Raw genomic sequence first — 25,955 nt, forward strand, 5'->3', positions numbered from 1 at the left:
AACCCAGATATTCTAGTGCAGCACAATCATGATTGTGGGCAGTAATGACCCAAGAGGAAAGAGGGAAGTATCAGGGTAGGGAAAAAGAAGAGTTTCACTGCTCCGTACCCGTCAATGTGCAGTGCAGGGATTTGAGAATATTTTGGTCTAAAAATGCAACTTATTGTTCTGCCACTATGGGACTAAAGACAATGGAAACAGCAGGGGATTTACTGCAGCAATCTGGCCAGACTTACATAAAATATACTATCAATAAGACTATGCAGTGAGCCAATTTACAGAAGCTTAATGCAAGAAACTCATAACTTTGCAGCCAGCCCTCTAAACTCTAACTTTCTTTCTCGGCTTTTGGGGGTGCAAGTTTAGCAAGAAGGTTTCCATTTCAGCTGCATTTCTTCAAAAGCATTTGTGTGCATGGTTGTCCATGTCTGTGCACCCCTGCGCTCACCTGGCAGCATCTTGGACAGTCAGAGGAGACTGGAGCCCATCCAGGGGCCCTGCAACTCCCTGATGGGCTCCAGTGACCCTGAACAAGATGAAGCAGGTTTGAAAAATGAATGACTCATTGGCCCTTGATTACACACTGACTCCTTGTCCCCAAACTGCCATCTGGATTCGAGGAGAACTGGATTAAAAAGTGGCGCCTCATTCATTCAAATGAGAAAATCACAAGAATTTCCCAAGCTTTACACCATGTGCTTCTGCACAACAGTGTTGCAATTAGTTCTCCATATGCTTCGGTGTCCTTGGAGGAAACCAATGCAAGCCTGTTCCTTCAATACCAGAACACCTGAATCTAAATCTTGTCTGGATAGATGAGCATGTCAGTGGCTAGACTTATTAAATTCATGTCAGTTTCTTTTTCCCCAGATATGATATGAGAAAAATTTTTTTGCATTTAAACTTTTGTTTTTAACCAGAAGATAAAGTGTTGCATTTTAACGTCCTCTTAATGGATACATTTGGTGGGGTGAATGGAGAAGGGAGACATCCGTTTCCCCGGTGATGGTCTGTTGCTCATTCTGGAGTACAATGTGTGTTCTGGGTCTGCCTTGAGGTTCTTCTTCTTCTCCAATGTCAGGCCTCCTCATCATATGCCCAAAACCAACTCAAAGTTTTTTTTTCAATACAGAGTTCATTCAATGTTCAACCAACATTTGTTGCTCTGCTTAAATCCTCCCCAATAACAATAAATGCATATTTTGTTTTTCTCTGCTTTTTTTCATTTGTGGGGTGATGATGCTTAGAATAGTTTTTTTTGTTTTTGTTTTTGTTAATTAGTAACAAGTTTTACAATGTTTGATGAGGTGTGCTCTAGCACGTCTTCTTCTCCTTGCTGGTGTTTATCGTTATCATGAGAACAACATTCTGTGCATTTGAGCAGCTTGGAAGCAGAGACAAAGTATCATTATTTCACAGAAGAATGAGGAAAACTGCACAATCCACATTGTCTTGATTATCCTGCATTTCTACAGCATATGCTCCACCTCAGTTTTTATAAGTGATCTATCCATATGGATTAAAAAACAGTTCCAAATTATTTTTACTGCATTAAATTCAGCTAAGTGCCATGGAAAGTCATTGCACAAAAGTTGCACCTGGGAATCCATTGGGGCTGACTTGGTTTGTCAGTGTTTGGCAATGTGAAAAGTGCCATAATAACTCTTCAACAAGTGCAGCGTGTCCACCTCAGAGCTGTCAGTATCTTTTATAAAAAAGTATATAAAATTATCTTGCATACCTTTATTTCTTTGAGGGCTTTGAGGCAGACATGTCTGCAATGATCATTCTCTTCATTTCACATGCTTTTCATCACTCGAGAACAAGACACCAAGATCCACCAAGCTTAAGGCAAAGATGGGACCCTGCTGTGGAGACAGCAGTCCACTTTTCCATGCAAAAACTCAGACATAACAGAGCAATTTCTAAGTGTGAACCGCTCCAGTCTGGGCTTTTATTACACACAAAGTGCATTTCTCATTCCTATTTTCACATTCACCATTCCTACTGCTTACCATGATGAAAATGATGGCTTTTTGAATTGCATAAGAAAGTAAATGAAGCATAGTTTAAAGAGTGTTTCAAGATGCCATCCACAAGCAACTGTGCCACCAGAACTATTACAATAACTTACATTAAGAGCCTCCAGTGCTCCCTGACCAGGATGGTGGGTCCTGCTTCAAATTCTGGCCAACTAAGTCATGCAAATGCATGGAAAACAATGGATCCAGAACCAAGATATGCTTACCCCGTGGTAGTAATCCACAACCTCTCAATGGATGTTTGGTGCATGCTCAAAACAACTGTGCAACTATTCTGCATTATCACATATAATGAGGAGCCAACTGAGCCCTTAAAGACCCCAGGAGTCTGCAAGGTCCTTCTCCATATTCAGGTCAGGAGTCAGGTGATGGGGTAGCATTCATGATAAAAAGTATCTGGTGTTAAGTGTGTGTATTATATAGAAGGTAATATGTTGGTAATGCTCCCTATATGGAAACAATAACGTGATTTTTGTCCCTTACTGGCATGAAAGTTCATCCAAAAGTGCTGCGTGTGAAGGGAATGTCACAGTCACCCTTATCTTTAGATTTGAAGAAATTACATGATGTAGGTGGTGCAAGTTGATGGAGAATTTTGCATGAAGTGCAAGCATGTTCTAAAAATTTGAAAGATAGTCATTGATGATATGAAAGTGATTTCTGAGCTTGAGCGAGGGCTCAAGGCTACCTGGTGTATCTTGAAGATTCTTTAGAAAAATAAATGAAACATGATTGTTCTCACCCTCAAGTTATACACACATTGCAATGAAATTAATTTCTGATTTTATTGACAATAAATTCCAAACACTAATTAAAACAAACCTCAAAAATAAAGATTGATTTGAATGGCCTGACCTTTCCTGTTGTCTGTTTTTCTAAACACGTCAAACAGTGCTGGTGATCATGCATCAGTTTCACATCCACAGATTCATCTCTGTGCTGTTTTTTTTTGCCTGAGTGCCTCAGGGTCTAAATAAACCTCCAGGCACACGCTGACAGTGAACGTGTGGTGAAATATGCGATGGAGTTATTTATGCACGATGCATGGAGAGATGGAATATGTTAATGCCAAATAACCGGTTTGTGGCTGCTTCTCTTTCTTTCTCTTCTCATATGGATGTTTGCATCCTGATCCAAGTAGGAATGTGCTTCTTCGTTCAGGATTAAAGTTCACAGTTTGGTGCAGATTCTCCATAAAACAGTGGCATTTCAATTTTTTGAATGTTTAAAAGTGTGATTGTGTGTTGATGCTTATGCACACTGAAACTCATTATTAAAAGATGAGAGTTGAGCGATTCAAGCATCAACAAAGTGCATGTCAGATGAGAAAGACGAGAGCTCTTGGTCTGCTTAGATAAAAATCCAGCGACTTGGTGAATGTTGTGTTTGATGTGGATATGAATCATTCAGATTCTCTGGGCTCTGACTCGTCTTTCCACACCCAGTTTCTACCTTCCTCCTTCTTTTTGAATTGGACCCTTGCCAGTGATCCAGATCCATCTCCTTGTTTAGTCCTTCATGTTTATCCCAGATGCAGTGGTGTTATTTATAGGGCTCCCAAACTCCTGTTCTATTTGTGGTTCAGTTGAGGAAAAGAGATGGTGTCACTTTTATGATGGTTTCAGTCTTTTATCCAAAACTACATATTTGGAAGAAAATATGCAGCACATTAACAAGAAGGCCTTTGACTTGAAACATCAGATGATATGAGGCAAGATGATATTTTATGATTTTGGGCAAAAGACAAAAATAGAAAAGTCATATCTAAGAAAAGATTATGGCAATACTTTGTTCATTAAGGTAAAAAGAAAAAAAAAACATCCAGTTAATTTCTCATCCATATGTAGGCACCTTTAAAAATGCTTTTTAAAGTTTATTTGAAAAAAAATGGAGGATTGTCTCCTTCAGGTTGGGAACGAGCGGCTGCCTTGACTGAAGGGGTTTTAAGTATGTCTGGGTCTTTAGATCATGAGAAGATAGGAGCACTGGAGTTCTCTGCTGTGCAGATCTGGGATGAAGAAGGCGATTTTATCAGGTCATCACCAAACTTCACTTAAAGTCATAAACTGATGGCAAAGGCAAGAAAAATTAGGTCACAAATACAAAAGACTGAATTTCTGCTGCACAGTGACCAGACTTGCCTTTGGGATAGATTGTGGGATATTATGGAGGACTTCAGAACAGAGTCACTGCTTTCCTGGATGAAAAGACGCCAGCTGAGGTGGTTGGGCCTCCTACAGGGAGGAGCTTTCAGTAGATTTTACAGAAGGGATGAAAAACAAAGCTTCACTTGCTTGCAAATGCTTTGGTGTATCCCAGAAACTATAAGGAGGCTCTTTGGTTCTCAGTTAAATGTCTGTCTGTCTGTCCACTGGAGGAGTAGAGGCATCCTTCAGCTGGTGGATAATAAAACACTTATGGTGTGACAGGAAAGCTGCTGTGTCAGATGGAAGGTTTGACTGGGGGACAGGAGAGGATGATGCTGCTCCAGCTCTGAATTGATTGAAAATATGTTAAGTTCATTAACTCTCTCCAGACAAATCGTATCCCTCTTTAACTTATAACCTGTTATCAACTTCATACTTGATAAACAAATTATTCTGGTGGAGTTTGCATTTATGCCAAACGTTCCACTCAATGTTTCTAAGAGAAACTGTACAAGATGTACAGACAGATGGATGGATCTTTTCCACAGCTTCTGAATGAGCTTATGTCAAAATAGTCATGAGGTGTGGTTGGTGGTGGTGAGAATGAACGCTGAGGACCCAGGTAAAGATGATGATGATGAGTTTAATGAAGATGCTCAAAGGTCCAGAACAGGCAGCATGGCAGAGAGTTAGTAAACAGCTAATACCGATAGCAACTGATAACTGAAGACTGAAACGAGAGCTAAGCAAACCAGGACTTCACAGTTCAACTGGAGAGCTTCAACGAACGACAACAGACATTAGACGTACAACAAACTACGAGGATCTGACAAGGAACACAGACAACAGGTGGGACTAAATACACCGGGAGGATAATCACAGGAATGAGACACAGCTGGGAAGCAATCAACGGGGAACACGCAGAAACAGAGACTCAGGACAGAAACTGAACACAGAAAAACCTTAAAATAAATACACAGAAACACGGGTCATGACAAAAATCATTTTTTCTGTATCTTTCAATCTTTATTTTGCCACTTTCTGAGAGGAAATGTTAAACAGTACCAAGAGGAAAAGATGCTAATATTGTTAATGGAAAAGCTCTGCAATTTTCCACTGACTTGATAACAGAAGCAGCATAGCAACATGATTTCAGCCTTTGTGTCACCTCTGCAGCAATTCAACAAAACTAACGTCAGTGTTTTTACTGTCTTAAAAATAACCTGTCGACTTCCACAGTCACTCCATCAAGGTTAAGGAGTGATATTTAAAAGGTTTTCTAACAGGACTGGGTGATTCTTGCTACTGAAAACCTGCTGTGGAGTATGGAGCGCCACCACTTTCTCATATATTGATTATTTTACAACCCAATAAAAACAAAAACAAAAATCTTGGCAAACATTTTATACATGCTATGCATCTTGCATGGATTTGTCCAGGTATTAGATAGTCCTCATTAGCATTTTGAGTTATATTTTTGTATTTATAGGGAGTATAAAATTATATGACAGAAGGAAAGGAGAGACTTCAAAATGTAATTTCACCTTGCAGCAAACGTAACACCCCACGGCACAAATGAATGTTTCCAACCAAGAGCCACAGCTTGTACCGCAAACAAAATTCGTAGCCAACTGTGGAAGCTCCTTTGTGTACAAGAAGATGAATAATTTATACTTTGTGTCCACAAGATAATTATATGTGGGAATAAGTTTCAGTCTTGTGTGATGGGACAAAAAGACACGTATCATTTGGGAGTGCGAGGCTCCGTCTTAAACATAACAGCAATGCTTCTTCATCAGAATCAGGTGTACGAGGCCAAAAAATGTATTTTCCATCTATCATCCAAAACCTCTGTCATTTCATCTCAAGTCCAAAAGAAACTCAATGCAATTAAGGCCTTCACTAAGCTGCCTGTGGCATTCATCACTCTGACAAAATTAGAGTGTGAAAGTTTCCAGAGTAGTTTTAGCATCCAAAAATAAAAAAAACGACACTACGGACATTGTGGTGCTTATTTTCATCCTGGTCCAGCAGTCTGTGACCCTGGATGAATTATGGGCGACTGAAATGGCAGCAGAGACGGCATATTAACTCTAGGGTCTGGTTCACGCTCGGTCATCAAATAATTGAAGCAAAACTTTCCATGCCAGCTGTGTAATTAAGCTAAAACGTTATGTTGTCCACATTAGCCCTATAGCACTCCAGGTAAGACATTATAACACTACTTGTTCAACAACTACTGTTCGCATCCCATACAGCAACCGATTGCCCTCAACTGAGGCAATCTCGTTACGTAGGTGCAAAGAACAATTCGTGCTGTTCTTGCCCACAATCTCAGGTTTTTTGCTCATAGAAACCTGTATGCACTGATCCCTGCTGCCATGCTGTTCACTGCTGGGTAGGTGCACACACCTCCAAACTACACCCACAGTGCTGATGGTTGCCAGGAGACTGAAAGACAAAGTGAGTTTCTGTCAAAGATCTTAGTATTTTATTTCATGATCAGGTGTTTTGGACAGGAACAAAATGTGATTTATAATCAGTTTATAATGTAACTCAGTAAGTTGTGTGAACTTACAAGCTGCAGAGCATCTCATCTTGGGGCTCACGATGACAAGGAATACACAGATTTTTGATATTGGATCAGTGATTACTTGCTTAAGTATGCATACAGAATGATCCTGAAGATTAACATTTTTCACAGGATGTCACACTAAGTGGTGCACAGCCCTTGGTACAAAGACAACCTTCACACATAACCTTTGATGCAGCTTAATGTGATAAAAATAATAATACCGGTGTAATCCTGCACCACAGCAAGACGGAAACTGTTGTTTGAGGCTCAGAAAACTTTATTTCTATTGGTAAGCTCTACTGTGTGCAACAAACACAGTAGATGTACTGAAAATGTCTTTTAAGATCTGATGATAATACATAACAGGTTACAAGAAATGATCAACAAACAACAGATTTATCAGTTGACCAACCTCATTGTACTATCCGACTTGAGAAGTTGTTGCGGCTGACAGCTCAAGTTAAAATCTATCAAACTGTATGTATCTTTATAGATTACTTACCCTGTGCGGCTCACTTTGCAAATCAACGTGAAGTCACAGGAGAGAGCTGCTAGGCCTAGAGGTGCTAAATTAAGTCAGCATATTACAGTGACCATGTAACTTTTCTGAGTCTACAGGCTGATGAGGCGTGTTTCCTGTGACAAGGATAGAATGAGTTTGAAAGTAAAGTAAGGTGCACAATGGAGCTGCCAAGCAGATGGCTCCGAGCCTGATGGGAAAACAAGACAAAGACAAAAGAAGTGGTTACACAAACTGCCGGCTCAGATGATGGAAAACAGACACAAGGACTTAAAACGTATAACTCCACGCACATCTATCAGACTTAAATTAATGATACACTTTAGAATTTAGATCAAATGGTGAATTAGACAACTAATTAAAGCACACAATAATCTAACACCTTTACTTTCAGTGTCTTATATCAGATCAAAAATAAAAGCATAATGATTATATCTCCTGGGCTGTAGCTCCTGGTGAGGTGTCTCAAGATAATCCTGTCTGAGGAGACGGGTCAGACTAAGAGGGATTTAAAGCTCTTCCAGCAAGACTACAGGAAAAAGCACGACTAATTCAGAACAGGAAAATCATATGAGGACTTAATAATCAAGGCCTTGACTCCTATAAAAACTATGGGATCCCACCTCCAGAGGTACTAGGTACAATATAACCTGATTGGCAAGATGAAGCCAAGTCTGAACATAATGATTTCTGGCAATGTGCACCAGATGTGTCCTGCTAACAGGAGACTTCAGGGAAGATCCACAAACTCAACAGTTGGACCATCTAGTACACTGCCATTAGGAAATAAAAACTTACATTTCCAGAACAGCTGCTAATCTTTCCAGGAGTGGATGGACCAGCAAATTGAACCCAGTGTCAAAACATGCAAAACGTAGAGAATTTTTAAAAATCTCAAAAGCTCTCAGTTGCTGCAGGCTTCAGTCAACAAGTTAAATGTTAAAGTGGATGATAAGTTAATTAGAAAAGGACTGAAAAGTTTTCAGTAGTTGAAGGATGGAGCTTCTTGTCTGTCTAAACTATATAACTGTGTATAGCACATAGGTTTACAAAGTAGAACCTTATGATTTTCAGAACAACAATCTTTGGAGATCTGAGGTAAAAGTAAGCCACATAATGGACGGTATCATGTTTGGAGAAAGCCAAACACATCTCCCACCTAGGCTTGTTTTGCAGCTGCAGACCTGCTCCCCTTGATGCCATTAAGTCAACCATGAACTCCTCTGCATATCAAAGTATTCTTGAGTCAAATGTGAGCCCAAGCCTGAGAAAGTCACTCAGAAAAGAAAATTGTGAGAATTGCTTCTATAACATGTTGGGTTACAGTTGCACTTTGTTTTCACACATCCTCTGGACAAACTCTTCCAGGTGTGTCAAAACATAATCAGCTGTTTCTGAAAGCAAGTAGCAATACTTACTTACTTACTTACTTACTAATTATTTTCTTGACTAACTGAAGAATTTTCACTAAAAGAAGACAGGCTGTAGGGCTCCATAAACCCCTCTTTTAAAACTCTGGTTATTAATTCATCAGTGGATTCTTTCAAATAACATATGTGCCAAAATTCCCTAAATGTTTTGAAACGCAAAAGACTGAAGTTAGTTTGTGACAGATGTGACAAGAAACCATCCGTCATCCATGCATGATATTTTGGCACACAAAGATAAACGTTTGGACTTCTACAGATCCCAAACTCCCAATGTTTACAGCAGTAATAGAGTTGGTTGTCACTGGCTCTACTTCAGGGAGTCAAAGCGTATTATTGCATTTTCTTTACACTTTTCTTATTTAAATCCACAATCCCAGCTTGGGACCCAAACTATTCAGCACATAAAAATTTCCCTTTACAAATGTTCAGTCTGCTATTTTTTTTTTTTTGTACAACACAGGAAGGAGATTTTATTCCTTTATTATGAGCAAACAGCATCACCTTCAGAAACTAAGCAGCATCAAATGTAAACAAATCAAAGACGTCAAAGTGTTGCCCAAATGTTTAGCACAATAACTGAATAGAAAAAGTGATGTGAAGATGGGATAATTGAACTAAACAAAGACAGTTTGGGGTTTCTTCAAACACAATTAAAGTGAAGAATTGCTTTAAATAAAAGAAAAAAAAACAACATCTAGTACCTGACTGTCAAGAGACAAATATCTCATCCCAGTGTGCGTGAAGCTATTGGCTGTGAGTTAACAGCATTTGTAAAGTATGATATTTTTAATCTCAAAAGGCACTCAAAGACTCTGCTGCTTAAGTCTGGATTTTGATTTTCTCCTCACAAATATGTTAGAGAAATAAAAGCGTAAACTGTGTTTACAACTACAGTTGGGAGAAACAAAATCCTGTGAACTTAAGAATATAAAATTGACAAACATTGAAAATGAAGTCCCACTCTGATGGCCTACAGAGGTATCAAAACAAACTGAGATCAAAGGTTAAATCTTGTATCAAAAGAAATACAAATTATTAAAAGATCAATCAAAATTGCTGCCAGAGAAACATCATTTGCACTGCTTTTTAGCCTTGCCAAGAAATGAGGGCTTTTTCATTGAATTCATTGTTAATTTAGAAAAACTCTTACAAAAAGAGGAAAGCTGGCGTCATTGAAACAGAAGAGCTGAATGGTTGCTTTAAAAAGAAGTGGTGCTTTAACTCGTTCTTTCTTGATCAGCCCTGGTTCACCCCAGGGAAACATGTGTTGCCATCATTGCTTTATATTCCTGCTAGTAAGGTTGAGCCCAAATCAACCAGACTGACATCCTGCAGGATGCACTGGGATTGGACTTCAGATAACTGGGGTAGAGCTACGTTCTCTGATGAAGAATCCATCAGACCATTACGGATGTCTGGAAAGGGAAAGATGAAACCACAATGAGATGTGTCATGAAAACAATAAAGCATCCTATCTAAAACAGCTGTCATGAATAAAGAAAGCTAATAACATCCTCCTTAAGCATTCCTTCCTTTGATTCAGGAGCAACGATGATCAACTAAATATCAAAACAGTGAAATTCAGAAGACATGAAATGCTTCTAATTTTTTCCTGGTTTTCATTAATTTTTAAAATTGATTAATTAAGTTCTAGAAACTTACTAGATGTGCAACAAACTTTATTATAAAAAAATGACAAGAAATACCAAAAAACAAACAAGAAAATGTGACAACACTAAAGCAGGAATCTTTCTCAGCTAAATTTCTGTTAGTCTCGACACTTTTGGCAGTGAAACGCAGACTTGATGAGCAGATCTTGAAGTGCTGATTCAATTTTACTTTGTTTTGCTAAAAGGTCTGAAGATGTTATTTGATAGATTTTATAACAGACCCATAGTCCATAAACAACAATCAATAAAAATATAATAATAATAATAATAATATAATAATAATAATAATAATAATAATAATACCCACATGTTTAAAACAAATGTTATAATTTAAACGTAATCTCCTTAAATTGATACTATAATTACATTATTGATCTTTTTGTTATGTTTGATAGCTTTTTATGATTTTACCGTGTCCATACTTCTTATAAAATGTATAATGCGTGTAGTCTATATGCTCAAAGGTGGACGGCGGTTTACCTGGTGAACCTCAGAGAAGCACGTGCACTCTCACGAGAACGAGCACACGCGTCAGAAGAGGTAAGATGAGAGAGCGCGCGGATCTCGCTGGATGTTTAAAGGCGCGTAAACGTGCTGGGCTCAGACTGAGGCGCTCAGAGAGGAAGCTGGAGGAGTCTAAATGATGTTGAAAGTCTCCAGACTGATGGAGCGCACATGTGAGGCTGAATGAAATGGAGATCATGAACAGGAGAGCAGATAGGTGACCGAAAGCAGGAGAAAGAAACGGGTCAGCTGAGCCGCTGTTTTCCAGTTTAGATGGAAGGTGTTTGGCAGACTGACTGGGGAGATGTTTGCCGCCACAGAATCTGTTTTCCTGAGCCTTAGAGATCGAGACTGCCGTTGATCCTCCGTGGGTGTCCAGTGGGATAAACCCAAGACAAAAGTAATGTCTTCTGAAATATCCTGTCCTACCTTTGGAGGCTCGGGCGCGTAAAAAACTGAACCGCAGCCGAGCGCGCAGCCATGCGCACCCTTTCCGGCTGTGCCTAGTCTGACCTTCGTGCGTTATGCTGAATGGACCCACTTTCCGCCGCTACGACCCGATGCGACTGGTCGATCCAAGGCACCTCCCGCAACTGATGTCCCTGGAGGACCATGAGCCCACCATGGCGGGAGGGACCCTGGAGCCGCGCAATTCCACGGCAGCGGCGGGCGAGGAGGGTGCCCCGGGTCAGCAGCAGCACTCCTTCCCGTGGGTGGCCACCGTGCTGGCCGGCGTCCTCATCACGACCATCGTGGTGGATGTTATCGGGAACCTGCTGGTGATCGTGTCGGTGTTCAGGAACAGAAAACTCAGGAAAGCAGGTACAGGCACGGACACAGGCAGCTGTTGGACGGTGTGAACAGAATGATGTGAAAAATCCTCAGTTTGATCACTTTTTCAGCCAATTTGATGCACTTGTGATTCGTATAACATTAGGAATCCCTGTAAAAAAATATTTGAAATCCAATAATTAAACTTTTTTTTTTCCTTGCAGGACTAATTTCAAAAAGTTTTATTTTCCCAAAAAAAAAAAAAAAAAAAAAAAAAACTTTGCGATAAAATGAAAAAATGTTAAAGTTAAAGTAGATTTACACCAACATGGTATACCTAATTAATGACATTATTTAGATAAAGTTCCAGGAGTTTTGGATCAAAAGGAAGTTGCTGCTCATTCTCTAACCAGGCAACATGACTGATGAGCCTGGAGATGATCTTTCCTTTCTTTGCCCTTTTCGTTGTCTGCAGCTGATCTGACTCACCTCGTTGATTTCTGAAGGTCTAAACTTCTGAAGCAGAAGTTTCTCCTGCAAATGAGTTTGTAAACCTGATAGTTACCCCATTCTGATTAAAAGTCCCACCGCTGTGCACAGTAAAGCGAAAATAATTACAACTAATTAAACAATAATTCAGAAGGATTCCTCTATTAACTCTCATTAATCACCAAACCCGAGAATGATCTGAAGCAGAAAATATCACATTTAAAGCACTTACCAAGGATGCTCACCCTATTAATGTTCACTTGACAGGTTCAGAATAATGATAAGCAACATTTATTTGGCAGCATGCAAATAGTGAGGGAGGCTTGACTCCCATAAACAGGAACATAAATACAATTCATGCCTTTTTGTAATCAATAAGAAATAAAGTGCAATAATGGTCATGCTAATTCCAAAGGCAACAGAGGAGAAACGGAGGAGGAGAAGGGCTACATCTCCTCCTGGAAGCTCAAATCAAGAGGCACTTAGTGAGACACTTAACTCAATCAGTGTTAATGGAGATCAACAGGAGGTTGAACATGCAGCGATGGTCGTGTGCCAGCCGAGAGCCGCAGTTCAATTCACACCTCTGCTGCACAAACAGAAAAGTGACCATGAAAGTCTGAACGAAACAATATTTTAGGAGAAGCTCAACTTTAAGAGAGAGATTTTTTAAAATATGATTTGGTTGCATGTAAACATTAAATACTTATTACCTGAGTTTTGGCCCAGATCAGGCTTGGTACGGTTTTGTTGTTTTAGAGCAGCTTTAAAGTAGCTGAGCCCAGTTTTTGGGACCAATACCAATTTTCTTTTCTATCATAGAGATCATACTCATGAATGAAACAGAAAATATTTCATATTTATGCATCAAAATTATGTCCACAAACTTTATCAGATTTTTATTTTTGAAGCACCTTTACTTTAAAAGTGGAGCTTTATTGTTTTCTGTGCATTTACGTCAGTGTATGAGCAGCCGGAACTGAACAGAGCTGATGAGGAAAAAGTTATGATCTCTGGCCGATTGATCAGTGAGTCTCCGTTCAAAAGGTTTGCGTTGCTCAGCAGTTGTGTGATCACACTCTTTAGAGAGCAAAAGCAGAGAAGATGGCAGATGCGAAATATCCACCTGACAACTGGAAAGGTCAGCTCTCCTCCATGAACCGGCTTAAACGCTCCATGAAGAAAAGTGTCTGACAGGAAATTTCACACATATGAGAAGCTGATGAGTTCGTCTGAAATTTCTCTGCAGATGTAGAAAGAAAGAGATACATTTTGCTCTGTCTTGATCCAAATGCATCGTGTGAACGTGTATTTTTGATCATTACACAAACAGCACTGAATTATTATTAAAAACTACAAAAGACAGATTTAATAGTTTGACTATTCAATGAATGTTTTCAGCCACATCAGCAGGTGTTTCCGTTTGCACCTCCACAGCGTTTTATCAGCCAACAAATGCAAACTGTTTTCAATAAATGTGTTTTATTTTAGTGCTAAAATAAATAAATCAGCTAATACAGAGATAACCGTCCGGCAAAGGGTAGGGCTGAAATCTTGGAATTTTTCATGTCTTCATCTCTATTTTTCTAATATTGCTAAACTGCCTCTAAGGCAGTAGATAAAGATAAAAGCCCAGATGTGTCACTTTTCTAATGGTTGTGCTGCTCTGGTTGTATGGATTCTGTCTCTGTATGCCTTGATTCCCAGGGCAGGAATGTAGCAACCAAAACTAGAAAACCTCATGGACTGCTTCCTTCTTTTTTATATTCATCCTGTGTCTTTGCTTTCTGTTCTCTCCTCTCATTTGTCCTCCACAATTTCCCCTCATTCATCTCCTCAGCTCATCCTTCAATTAAGCTCATTCTTTTCCATTCTGTCTTTTCTTGCGCTTCCAATTTAATTTATCCCTTTAAGACTCTCCTGTTCAGCCGTCCTCTCAGGTGTCCTATTTTCCTTGTTCAATGACTCTTCATTGTCTTGTTTCTTCTCTCCCAGATGCATCGATTGAATTACTCTCATCTCTTCCTTACCATTCATCTGACACATATTATCAGGTCATCACGAAACTATTGCTATTGTTCCCATCATGTAAATGCCACCTGATCTGTGAAAAACTGTCAGAGCACCTTTAGTCATGATGTGCAATCTCTCCTTCTACTGGCATCTTCTGCAGGAGAACTTGACCTGTAATGGTTTACATTCAACGGGTCAGAACACTCAGCTCAACTCGCAGTTAAATCAGAGAAGACGGAGGGAGGAGAGCTTTGTGTTTGGCATGGATGGGTTTTGGCTCGCTGCCACATCCCGCCAAATTAAACTCGTTTGCTGTGCCTGAAACCACGAGCCACTGCGTTCCGGCTGGAAATCAATCTGAATGAGTCCGACTGTTTCACTGATCCTCTGGCCAGTAGATCAGTGGCGCTCAACCTTTTCAGAGGCAGAGGACAATCCCGCCTGGATGGAGTAATCCATAAAAGACTGGGCCGGTTGATGAACTCAAAATATCACCCAATAGTATCTATGAGCATGCGTTTCTAATACGCCTCTTCTGTTACTGCTGCTGCTGCTGACCTCACAGGAAGACAAGTAAAGGGATTTTTATCAATTGAAATGTATTACTAGACTGAACCTTGAGAGAAAAAAGAAAAGTCTGTGACTCCTCCTGTGGCTGTTTCCAATTTGACATTAAAAAAACCAAAACTCACTATTTGTAATCATGGGTAGACTGCATCTATACAATTCAATTTTAAATACTTAGAGTAAACTGTTTTATTCTCCTGAAAACTGATTTTATGACACAAAAGACCAAATATCCATCAGATCCTCTTTGCATGGACATCTGTTAGCCTTTTGCTTTTTAACCACATTTTCATTTTCTTTAGAAAAATTCACAAGGAATCATCTTGGGGGGAAAAAAGAAACTAATTTAAATGGAAAATCTTTACTGGATTATCTTCCTCCTATTGTATTCTGACATTAGTTGCAATCTTTATGTCTTGGCTTAATTAACTACCTTTTTCTGGTGGACAGCAATAAAGTGCCAATAATACCATCTGCTTGGTACTATTGGCTTAAACATATTTATTGTTTTTAACTTCTAACTTATAAGGGGAGCTAGAAGGAAGTGGGAAAATACAGAATGGCAAGAATATGATGAATAGTAAGGCTTTCTGATGAATAGTGTCAAAGTTTCACAATCTTGTCCAAAAGGTTTTCAGACATTCCACCTTTGGTTTTTATTGACGATTCACGTCATCATTAGATCACTAGTACAGACTTTGCTCGATGTAAGTATATTTGCATGAGCACTGACATGAATACCTTTGGAAAACGAACATATGACAGGTGAAAACAACATAAAGGGGAGACAAATTCTGCTGGATTTTCATTTTTTCTTACAAATCTGCTTTCAGATTTGTGTAAAAAAAAAATGTGGAAAAGCACAGGTGGGCGCTTCAATGAGTCCTTTGTCATGCCAACGGAGGGGCATCCTGACTCAGTCTGTGTGTGGGGTTGCTTTTCATCCAACAGAGTGGCTTCCTCTCAATTCTAACCAAGAAACCTGCTATGGATGAAGAATGGGATAAGGACATCCAGTAGTCTGCTGTAGGCGCCGGTGGTCTGTGCATCCCATCTCAGTTTCAGCTTTCCTCACGTTGAGACTGAATGAAACCATCTGTCTGTAGAGTGTAAATGTAAATGAATTTGCTCCGACCCAGATCATTATTGAAACCAATTTGCTGAACAATTTTTAACTTCTTTCTAAACCAATTCCTGATGCACATTTTCTTGCCGTTATCAACAGTCACAGAACAATGGTTCAGGATTGTACTTTTTAAGCTACTTCCTGACATCAGACTCATTCTTCATCTTATTTCTGTCATTTCTATGGTTGTTCACTAATGGAGATTTATCTTGATTTAACCACTATACCTCATGTGGCTCCCAATGTTACGTAGAGTAAAACTCAGCAGAAGGTGGTTTTCTTGTTGCAGAGCTGAATCAGAAAACAGAGGGGCAGTGAGTTTGACATAGAAATACCACCAACTGAGGGGATTTGTTTGAAAAATAAGCTCACGATTCTTCCTTGACCTTCATTTTCTTCTTTACATCCTTGGAGCTCCCTCTGAACATCTCCACAATGCCCTGTAGCTCTCTGCCTGGGAAGATTATTATGCAAATCAGTCAGCTCTCTGCAGAAGGTGGCCCCGAGTTGTTTGGAGGTATTTGTGATGACCAGATTTAAGCATACACGAGCAAACATACCGACCGGCGATGTGATTAGATTTAGAGGCTTTAAAGAAGGGAATCCATCCATCACAGCATCCCTTTAAATATTTTTTTTATTTTTTTATTTTTAAGTGAACAACAGCAGATGGATGAGAAGGTTTTACAACAAAAGAAGAAAAAAATCAGGACTGGTACAGCAAAAACACTTCCTAAAACTGCAGAACCGTTAATAAATGAATAATAAAAGATAAAACCTGATGTGTGAAGAATAGGATTTGCTTTGCCGCAGCTGATTGAAGCCTGCATCTCTTCTATTAAAGTGTTGAAAATAAAGCATTAGTAGGACTTATTATGCTTTATCCATAATTAATATTATTTCTTCATATAAAAAAGTCACCTCCAGATTTAAAACACCAGTAGTGTAACTATTTGCAACAACTCTGAATTAAATGCATTTTTAAAATGATGAACTTTAGCGGACACAATGTGGTGACATTTAACATTTTTCTCAGGATTTTTTTGTTCCTCTATAGCATAAATATCAGTCAACAGGAATAAAAAAATGAATTCATATCTAACTTGTTTGGACGTGCGTCTGAAATGATGATGAAAACCTCTTCCTATTTTCCCTGTGGAAAATGACATTGTGAGATGTAAAAACATACTTTGCAAGCAAAGTATACTTGGGCCACTGTGACTTTTTTTGTACTTGACTTTTCGTCAAACTTGTCCTATATTATTTTTCTTTCTTTCTATTTCTGCTGCTCTATTGTCATGTTGGGAGCTCAGAATATCATTATATCCTGCTTTAATTTCACCACAACTGACCTGTTGTGTTCCTTGGTCTTCATGATGTGAGGCACCCAGATAAACTCTTCAGAGGCTGGTGTCCATATTATAGTTTCTTCACTGCTCAAACACATTTAATCAGAAGTTAATGACCTCCCCAGCATTTCATCAAACTCTGCAGGAGCCTGGTAATTCACCCTCAGGGGATATATCGAAACAGGGAGGGATCTAAAACAGGTAGGATACCAACTCTTAATTAGGTCCACATTTTATTTTGGCTTCTGATTAATTTTCCCCCATAAGTTTGTGGCTGTAATATAAATGTGGAAAAGTTCAAGACAAATATTATGGGCCACTGTCAACAGAAACATGTTGTCAATCTTTACATAGAAAAAACAACAGATTTTCTATTTCAAATTTACAATTAATATGAAGCAGAACAAAGAAAGAAAAAGTATTTTTTATTTTTTTTATTTATTTATTTATTTTTTAAATTAACCCACATTGACAATATTGTTCACTAGCGAAAGCAACATCCCTGGAAAGTTACTCTGGGTTTTCAAATAATGCAGCTTTTGATATCCACTGGATATGTGATACCTGCTTCTTATTAGCCTTTAAATTAGCTGTTCTATTTCCCTTTAACAGCTGCACAACTTTTGATAAATATTTCAGTTTAATTTAAAGACCATTTCTGGTGCAACTTTGACAATAAAGTAAAATTAAAGCTGCAAGCAGCTTCGAACAGCCTTGGCATCTCAGCGCCGTGACGTAACCTTGGGCTTTCCACATCACCACCTCAACACCCAAAACAAGCATGTCAATTAATTCTTCATGTCACCACTAGGTGGTACAATGAGTGAGTCTCAATTTTACTTTCAAGCAAGCTCCTGTGAGAAGGATTTAAAATTTGGTGGAAATCAAATCTTGATGAAAGCTGCTTTTGGAGTACTTCAGCCAGGCCGGTTGTTCCTGAAGATTGTGAAACTTCACCACTGATTTCCAAGATTTCTCAAATTTTAGATAACAGCTCACTGAGGTTTTCTTAAGTCCCAAACCTCTTAGCTTTGACTTTGTCATGTTATCCAAGCTGATATCATATTTGTCTTAAATCTCTTTAGAACAGGGCATGATGTGTTGCAATTTGAGACTTATTAACCTTCTTCCAGGCTTTTAAGTGATATGTTTGCTTCTTTATTCTAAAGAACTGGCAGTTGGGCCTGGGTTTGGTGGCTGAAATGGAAACAAGCTTCTCAAAAATATGGTCAACAGTAGTACATGAATTGACAAAGGGAAGCAATTTGTCACACAAAACAATGTTGGTTTGGATAGCTTTTTCTGAGCGAAACAAAGAAACAATCTGTAAAGGGCACATATTTTTTCACAGCGGTATAACTGTATTTATGTCTAAAATAGTCCGGACACATGTACTGTTTCATTCGTGAGAGAATGAAGGATTTATAGTTACGTCCTTTTCAAACCTGCAGACATAACTGCAGGCCTCTGTTTTAAACCACAGATTTTCTGTCAGATCAGTTTTTAAGAGGGACAACCAATAATTATCTTGCCATTGCTTGTAAACATAACAGGCAATAATTCAGACTAGTACCATAGTTCTGGGTTGGTTATTATATCGTCTTCCTGCCTCAGAATCTCACCAATAAAAGTTTCAGTGTTTGTTTTGCTCTTTTTCTCCATCAGATTTAACCCTTTTGAGGTGCAGCTACAGTAAAATCTATGGACTTTGAGATGAATATCTTTTCTTCTGTTCTTTGCAAACTCCCAATACCTAGCGGTGAAGATGTAGGAAAGGTTTCTTTTGGATGACTTTTACATAAAGGTCATTGAAATGCAGGCATGACTGCACACTAGAAGAGAGCGCAGGCTCTCCAGAGTCTCTTGAATTCTCGTTTTGTGCATTCATGCAGGAGGTTTGATTCTTTCTCTTTGGACAGTTTTCTGAAGCTATCCTAGACCTTGAACCCAACTTACAAACTGAGAACAAGAGATATAAAACAATCTTGCCATATATGTATTGATTCTTCCACCTCTGCGAACATGAATAGGAATTTTCCAGCATAACTTTTGGGTTTTCTCTAAAACTCAGGCTTTCATTGTGTTTGAGTCTGTAGCAAAGTGTCATCGTTTTAAGCTGTTTGATGGATTTCTTTTTGGGGGAAAGAAAGTATATTTTCAAGCATTTTGATACATAAATGATACCTTCAGATACTTTGAGTGCTGGTGTTTTGTTTTTTTTCTCATTATAGCTTCAGCTTTTCTTAGCTGCGGTTATTTGGAGTGATGACAGTAAGACTCTGTGACCCATGGAGAGCAGAAGAGAGATGCTGTGATAACAGCAGCAACAGCTGGCAGAGAGCCTAACAAGCCGGCAGTCGTGCTCTCTGGTGCGAAGGCTCGCCCCGTGCAGCTTTTCCAACAGAGTCACAGCCTCTCTCTCCTCCCTGACATCACGTCTAATGGTGCCGACCTGAGCTCAGCCCTCATCCTGCCGCCGTCGCTGTAGCTCCAGGAGTCAGACCCTCCTGTTTGCTGCCGAGCCTCCATGATTTATTTTGTCTAATTTCCTTTAAGCGCACAACGCTTCATCATTCGCTGTAACCCTGTTTATGCTCTCAGTGTAGGTGAGGATGCATCACCTGCTGGAGGCCTTTGAGACAGAGCGGTGCTGCTCATCTTTAACTCTCAGAGCCACCAATGCATATCTTCAGTTTGTTTGTCATGGGGGTAAAAATTAGTCTGTGCCCTGAAGCCACCCAGTCCAGATTTGTTTGATTTTAGGCTGCACAGACTGTGTGAGTCTGGAATGGAAAAGTATTAGATTCTCAATCTTTGGAAAACAAGGATGACGTCCCATTAACTTTGGGTCCAATCAAAGAGTCTTTGTGTTTTCAGAATGTTTGAATAGAGACTATATGTTTTTAAAAACTATAAATGGATTTTTTTTTTTAATTTGAAGGTGTTGTCACATTTGAGAGTTTGGTTGACTTGGTTCAATTGGGGACCAAAGTTGCAATATTAGTCACATTTTCACATCTTCTGCAGTTTGCATTCACACTGCACTGTCAAATGAACCAAACTCTTTGAGTAACTTCGGTAAAACACCATAACCTATTTCTCCCTCTATTGTTTTTTTTTTTTTTTTTTTTGCAGTATTTAACCCTGCTGTTCACTTGGCATTAACGTTCATTCAAACTGCACCAGAGTTCACTTAAACCATACCAAGACCTAGGTTTGTAGGTGGAGCAGAGCTTGCTTGTTTGGTCAGCATCAGAGTTTGATTCACACACATTCACACCTCCCCAAATGAATGACTTACTGAACAAACAAATTACAGAATAAACAGTGCTGGTGTGAATGGACCCTTAAGAAACAAGGCTGCACATTAGTTGGAAGTTGGTCAATACTGATATTTTTGTGGAATATTACAATATTCTAGGTTGTGAAGAAGCCACATTTTCCTCAGTTTTCTCATTCTTTTCCATCACCATCATGTCTCCCCCTCTCTCAGTGTTAGCATCTTGATCACTATTAATTTTGTAGTTATCAAACACCAAACCAGCAACTTGAACTTCATCGCTGGTATTGGGAATCCATCTAGCCCAATGTATTATGGCTACATTTATTACTGTATGCAGAGGATAGATGCATGTCTATCCTCTGCATATTAAACATTAGAGTTCAGAATTCTAAACTTGAGAGAATCAGTTTTGCAACTTGACATTGGTTTTTTGATGATCCATATTTTAATTGCCTCTAGTTGAAACTATGTAATAAGGTTCACCAGATTTACCATCTTTCAGAATAATTAATTTTAGTTTTACACAGCTGCAGGTCTAGTCCAAGTCATTATTTCATTTTGTCAGAATGGAGCTTGTCTTATTTCTCAGCCACTCCCTCATAACTTTGATATGAGCTTACTATATCATGTGTGAATTGTGCCTTTGCATTTCTGAGTTCTGACTTGTGCCTTCCTTTAAATTAAGATATAAGTTCAAAAACATTAAGATAACCAAGTATTAGCATTTATAAATCATATTTCAATGTATTAAAATTGTATTTAATCTCCCACCCTTATTAGATTGTGGTTTTTGCACCTTTTATATTGAGGTTAATTTTGGGGTTCAACATATTTTGCTTATTTGCAGGAGCCTTTGTGGTTCCCTTCTCTCATCTTTTAGTGTCCAACACCCATGAGAAGGAAACTGATTATTCTATCCTATGATTCATTACATCTGAATCTCTCAGAGTGATTCAAACAAGGAATCCATGAGTGGAAAAGAAACAAAGAATCTTTACCTTCCTCATTGCATCACCATAAATCACATGCTGTCATCCCAGTTTGAATATTATGACATATGTGGAACATTATTCTACGAGCTCATGTCATCTTATTTTTTCCTAAACTGGTTGATACATGAACAATTTCTCAAACTACTTTGGCATTATTTTAATTCAAATATATAAAATATAAATATATAAAAAATAAATACATTTCACACCACTCATTGTCTTCCGCTTACTTGAGGTTGAGGTGTAGAGACCAGGGGGTCGAAAGGTCAACCCACACATTGTTCTCCCCATTAACAACCAGGATGTTCTGGGTTTGTTCCTCAAGAAGATCATGTTGCTTCTATATATGTATGTAAATAGGATGCAAGGCAATCAGACGACCAAAACCACTGCTCAGAAAAAAAACATCACATTAAAACTGCAGTAGGTAACTTCAGTAAAAATATGCTTTTATTTTTTACATATTTGTTAAATCTGTCACTATGCAGTAACAGTAAGACATAAGGCAGATAATCTAAATTACAATCAAGAAGCTGTAACAGTATATTGCCTGGTATACAGCAGTGTGTTGAGGGGGTTGGATTGTTGAGTCTTGGCTTCTGAAACTCAGCCAGAGCCCATTTACAGAGGCTGTTAGTCCTTGACGCAGCTGACAGGTTTGAAATCTATAATAAAAGCTTGATAGTTAATAAAAAAAAAAAAAGATTATGCATCAACAACATGGCACTATATCCATTACAGTCAAGTCTAATTGCACATTATGCACTATAATCAAGCTTAATTACCACAAAACATTGGCAAATATGTTACAATGCCAATTGTAATATTTTTTTTTCAGTTTTTAGAGAAGATGTAGCTTTTCAGACATAATTACAGGGTTAAACTGACATCCATCTACAAGGCTGACTTGACAGGAAGCAGCAACAAAGAGATGTTAAATATCATCATGACAAACTAAACACATTTTTGCTGTTTTTAACTCAATAGAAAATGGATTCTGCTTCTATAAACCACACTTCATTCAAACAGAAATTCTAGCCTAAGCCACTTTATCATAACAACTGATGACCGCTTACCACCTGCTGTGACACCAAGTAGTGAGGGCAAAATGTTAGACAGCATATAAACACGTAAAATTACATTTTTAGGAGTACATAAGGATTTGATCAACACTTTGAGATTCTTCTTTGTGAGCAAAGCCATGAAACTGTGATTTAAGTCTTAAAAATAGGTAACGAGGATCGTTTAATTAATGGATGTGTGACGTAAGAAAACCAAAGAGAAATAGCTGAAAAAATATCAGTTAAAATATGCAAAAAGCTGGGCATCAATTATGTAAACAAGGCCTTTGATTGCTTATTCTTGTTTAATGTTTGATTTTGCAAACAAAATTATATCCGTTTTAAATGTTCTATGTAGTGCTCACTTTGAGCTGTTTAAGTGTGAAAAATAAGAAGGAAAAACATGTTTCATTAGCTTTTCTGGACTTTCATCAGTGTTCCTAAGACTCAGTTATGTTCTACTAAAAGGATCTAATGACTCAAGCCATGCACGGATCAAAGGCTGCGAGGTTTCTCTAGCTACTTGCTTGCTGCAGCACAGCTGGTCTGCTGATGCAACACGTCCGTTTGGTTAGCATCAGTTTCTGTGATCTGAAGTCCTCCTGTGACAGGCGGCAACATGAATTCAAAGCAGGAGTGAAAATGTCTCTCAACTCTAATTTTCACCAAAAGAAGATGTTTAAATTTGTGTTCTGCATTGTTGTTGTTTTTTTAATAAAACGAGTCCCTATTTTTAGCCTTCGTTTTAAGATTTTCTATGTTTATTACCATACGTTTAGGGTCACTGATTTAGGAACAGAATTGANCCTGCCTCAGAATCTCACCAATAAAAGTTTCAGTGTTTGTTTTGCTCTTTTTCTCCATCAGATTTAACCCTTTTGAGGTGCAGCTACAGTAAAATCTATGGACTTTGAGATGAATATCTTTTCTTCTGTTCTTTGCAAACTCCCAATACCTAGCGGTGAAGATGTAGGAAAGGTTTCTTTTGGATGACTTTTACATAAAGGTCATTGAAATGCAGGCATGACTGCACACTAGAAGAGAGCGCAGGCTCTCCAGAGTCTCTTGAATTCTCGTTTTGTGCATTCATGCAGGAGGTTTGATTCTTTCTCTTTGGACAGTTTTCTGAAGCTATCCTAGACCTTGAACCCAACTTACAAACTGAGAACAAGAGATATAAAACAATCTTGCCATATATGTATTGATTCTTCCACCTCTGCGAACATGAATAGGAATTTTCCAGCATAACTTTTGGGTTTTCTCTAAAACTCAGGCTTTCATTGTGTTTGAGTCTGTAGCAAAGTGTCATCGTTTTAAGCTGTTTGATGGATTTCTTTTTGGGGGAAAGAAAGTATATTTTCAAGCATTTTGATACATAAATGATACCTTCAGATACTTTGAGTGCTGGTGTTTTGTTTTTTTTCTCATTATAGCTTCAGCTTTTCTTAGCTGCGGTTATTTGGAGTGATGACAGTAAGACTCTGTGACCCATGGAGAGCAGAAGAGAGATGCTGTGATAACAGCAGCAACAGCTGGCAGAGAGCCTAACAAGCCGGCAGTCGTGCTCTCTGGTGCGAAGGCTCGCCCCGTGCAGCTTTTCCAACAGAGTCACAGCCTCTCTCTCCTCCCTGACATCACGTCTAATGGTGCCGACCTGAGCTCAGCCCTCATCCTGCCGCCGTCGCTGTAGCTCCAGGAGTCAGACCCTCCTGTTTGCTGCCGAGCCTCCATGATTTATTTTGTCTAATTTCCTTTAAGCGCACAACGCTTCATCATTCGCTGTAACCCTGTTTATGCTCTCAGTGTAGGTGAGGATGCATCACCTGCTGGAGGCCTTTGAGACAGAGCGGTGCTGCTCATCTTTAACTCTCAGAGCCACCAATGCATATCTTCAGTTTGTTTGTCATGGGGGTAAAAATTAGTCTGTGCCCTGAAGCCACCCAGTCCAGATTTGTTTGATTTTAGGCTGCACAGACTGTGTGAGTCTGGAATGGAAAAGTATTAGATTCTCAATCTTTGGAAAACAAGGATGACGTCCCATTAACTTTGGGTCCAATCAAAGAGTCTTTGTGTTTTCAGAATGTTTGAATAGAGACTATATGTTTTTAAAAACTATAAATGGATTTTTTTTTTTAATTTGAAGGTGTTGTCACATTTGAGAGTTTGGTTGACTTGGTTCAATTGGGGACCAAAGTTGCAATATTAGTCACATTTTCACATCTTCTGCAGTTTGCATTCACACTGCACTGTCAAATGAACCAAACTCTTTGAGTAACTTCGGTAAAACACCATAACCTATTTCTCCCTCTATTGTTTTTTTTTTTTTTTTTTTTGCAGTATTTAACCCTGCTGTTCACTTGGCATTAACGTTCATTCAAACTGCACCAGAGTTCACTTAAACCATACCAAGACCTAGGTTTGTAGGTGGAGCAGAGCTTGCTTGTTTGGTCAGCATCAGAGTTTGATTCACACACATTCACACCTCCCCAAATGAATGACTTACTGAACAAACAAATTACAGAATAAACAGTGCTGGTGTGAATGGACCCTTAAGAAACAAGGCTGCACATTAGTTGGAAGTTGGTCAATACTGATATTTTTGTGGAATATTACAATATTCTAGGTTGTGAAGAAGCCACATTTTCCTCAGTTTTCTCATTCTTTTCCATCACCATCATGTCTCCCCCTCTCTCAGTGTTAGCATCTTGATCACTATTAATTTTGTAGTTATCAAACACCAAACCAGCAACTTGAACTTCATCGCTGGTATTGGGAATCCATCTAGCCCAATGTATTATGGCTACATTTATTACTGTATGCAGAGGATAGATGCATGTCTATCCTCTGCATATTAAATATTAGAGTTCAGAATTCTAAACTTGAGAGAATCAGTTTTGCAACTTGACATTGGTTTTTTGATGATCCATATTTTAATTGCCTCTAGTTGAAACTATGTAATAAGGTTCACCAGGTTTACCATCTTTCAGAATAATTAATTTTAGTTTTACACAGCTGCAGGTCTAGTCCAAGTCATTATTTCATTTTGTCAGAATGGAGCTTGTCTTATTTCTCAGCCACTCCCTCATAACTTTGATATGAGCTTACTATATCATGTGTGAATTGTGCCTTTGCATTTCTGAGTTCTGACTTGTGCCTTCCTTTAAATTAAGATATAAGTTCAAAAACATTAAGATAACCAAGTATTAGCATTTATAAATCATATTTCAATGTATTAAAATTGTATTTAATCTCCCACCCTTATTAGATTGTGGTTTTTGCACCTTTTATATTGAGGTTAATTTTGGGGTTCAACATATTTTGCTTATTTGCAGGAGCCTTTGTGGTTCCCTTCTCTCATCTTTTAGTGTCCAACACCCATGAGAAGGAAACTGATTATTCTATCCTATGATTCATTA

The 25,955-nt window shown here is 38.7% G+C and overlaps 1 protein-coding gene across 2 annotated transcripts in view; it reads left to right on the forward strand.

Moving 5' to 3' along the window:
- The first annotated feature begins 10,961 nt into the window (after positions 1 to 10,961).
- The window catches only part of mtnr1al (melatonin receptor type 1A like), a 31,941-nt gene continuing 16,947 nt past the window's right edge, over positions 10,962 to 25,955 (forward strand). For both annotated transcript variants that reach the window (XR_001662523.1, XM_007555039.2), the window contains exon 1: positions 10,962 to 11,710. Coding sequence is in view for 1 of the 2 variants with exons in the window: in XM_007555039.2 (XP_007555101.1) it covers positions 11,413 to 11,710 (298 nt within the window). In the remaining variant the exon portion in view is untranslated. The remainder of the gene's footprint in view (positions 11,711 to 25,955) is intronic.

This window comes from Poecilia formosa, unplaced genomic scaffold (assembly GCF_000485575.1).
Source record: "Poecilia formosa unplaced genomic scaffold, Poecilia_formosa-5.1.2 Scaffold68, whole genome shotgun sequence".
Lineage (NCBI taxonomy): Eukaryota > Metazoa > Chordata > Actinopteri > Cyprinodontiformes > Poeciliidae > Poecilia > Poecilia formosa.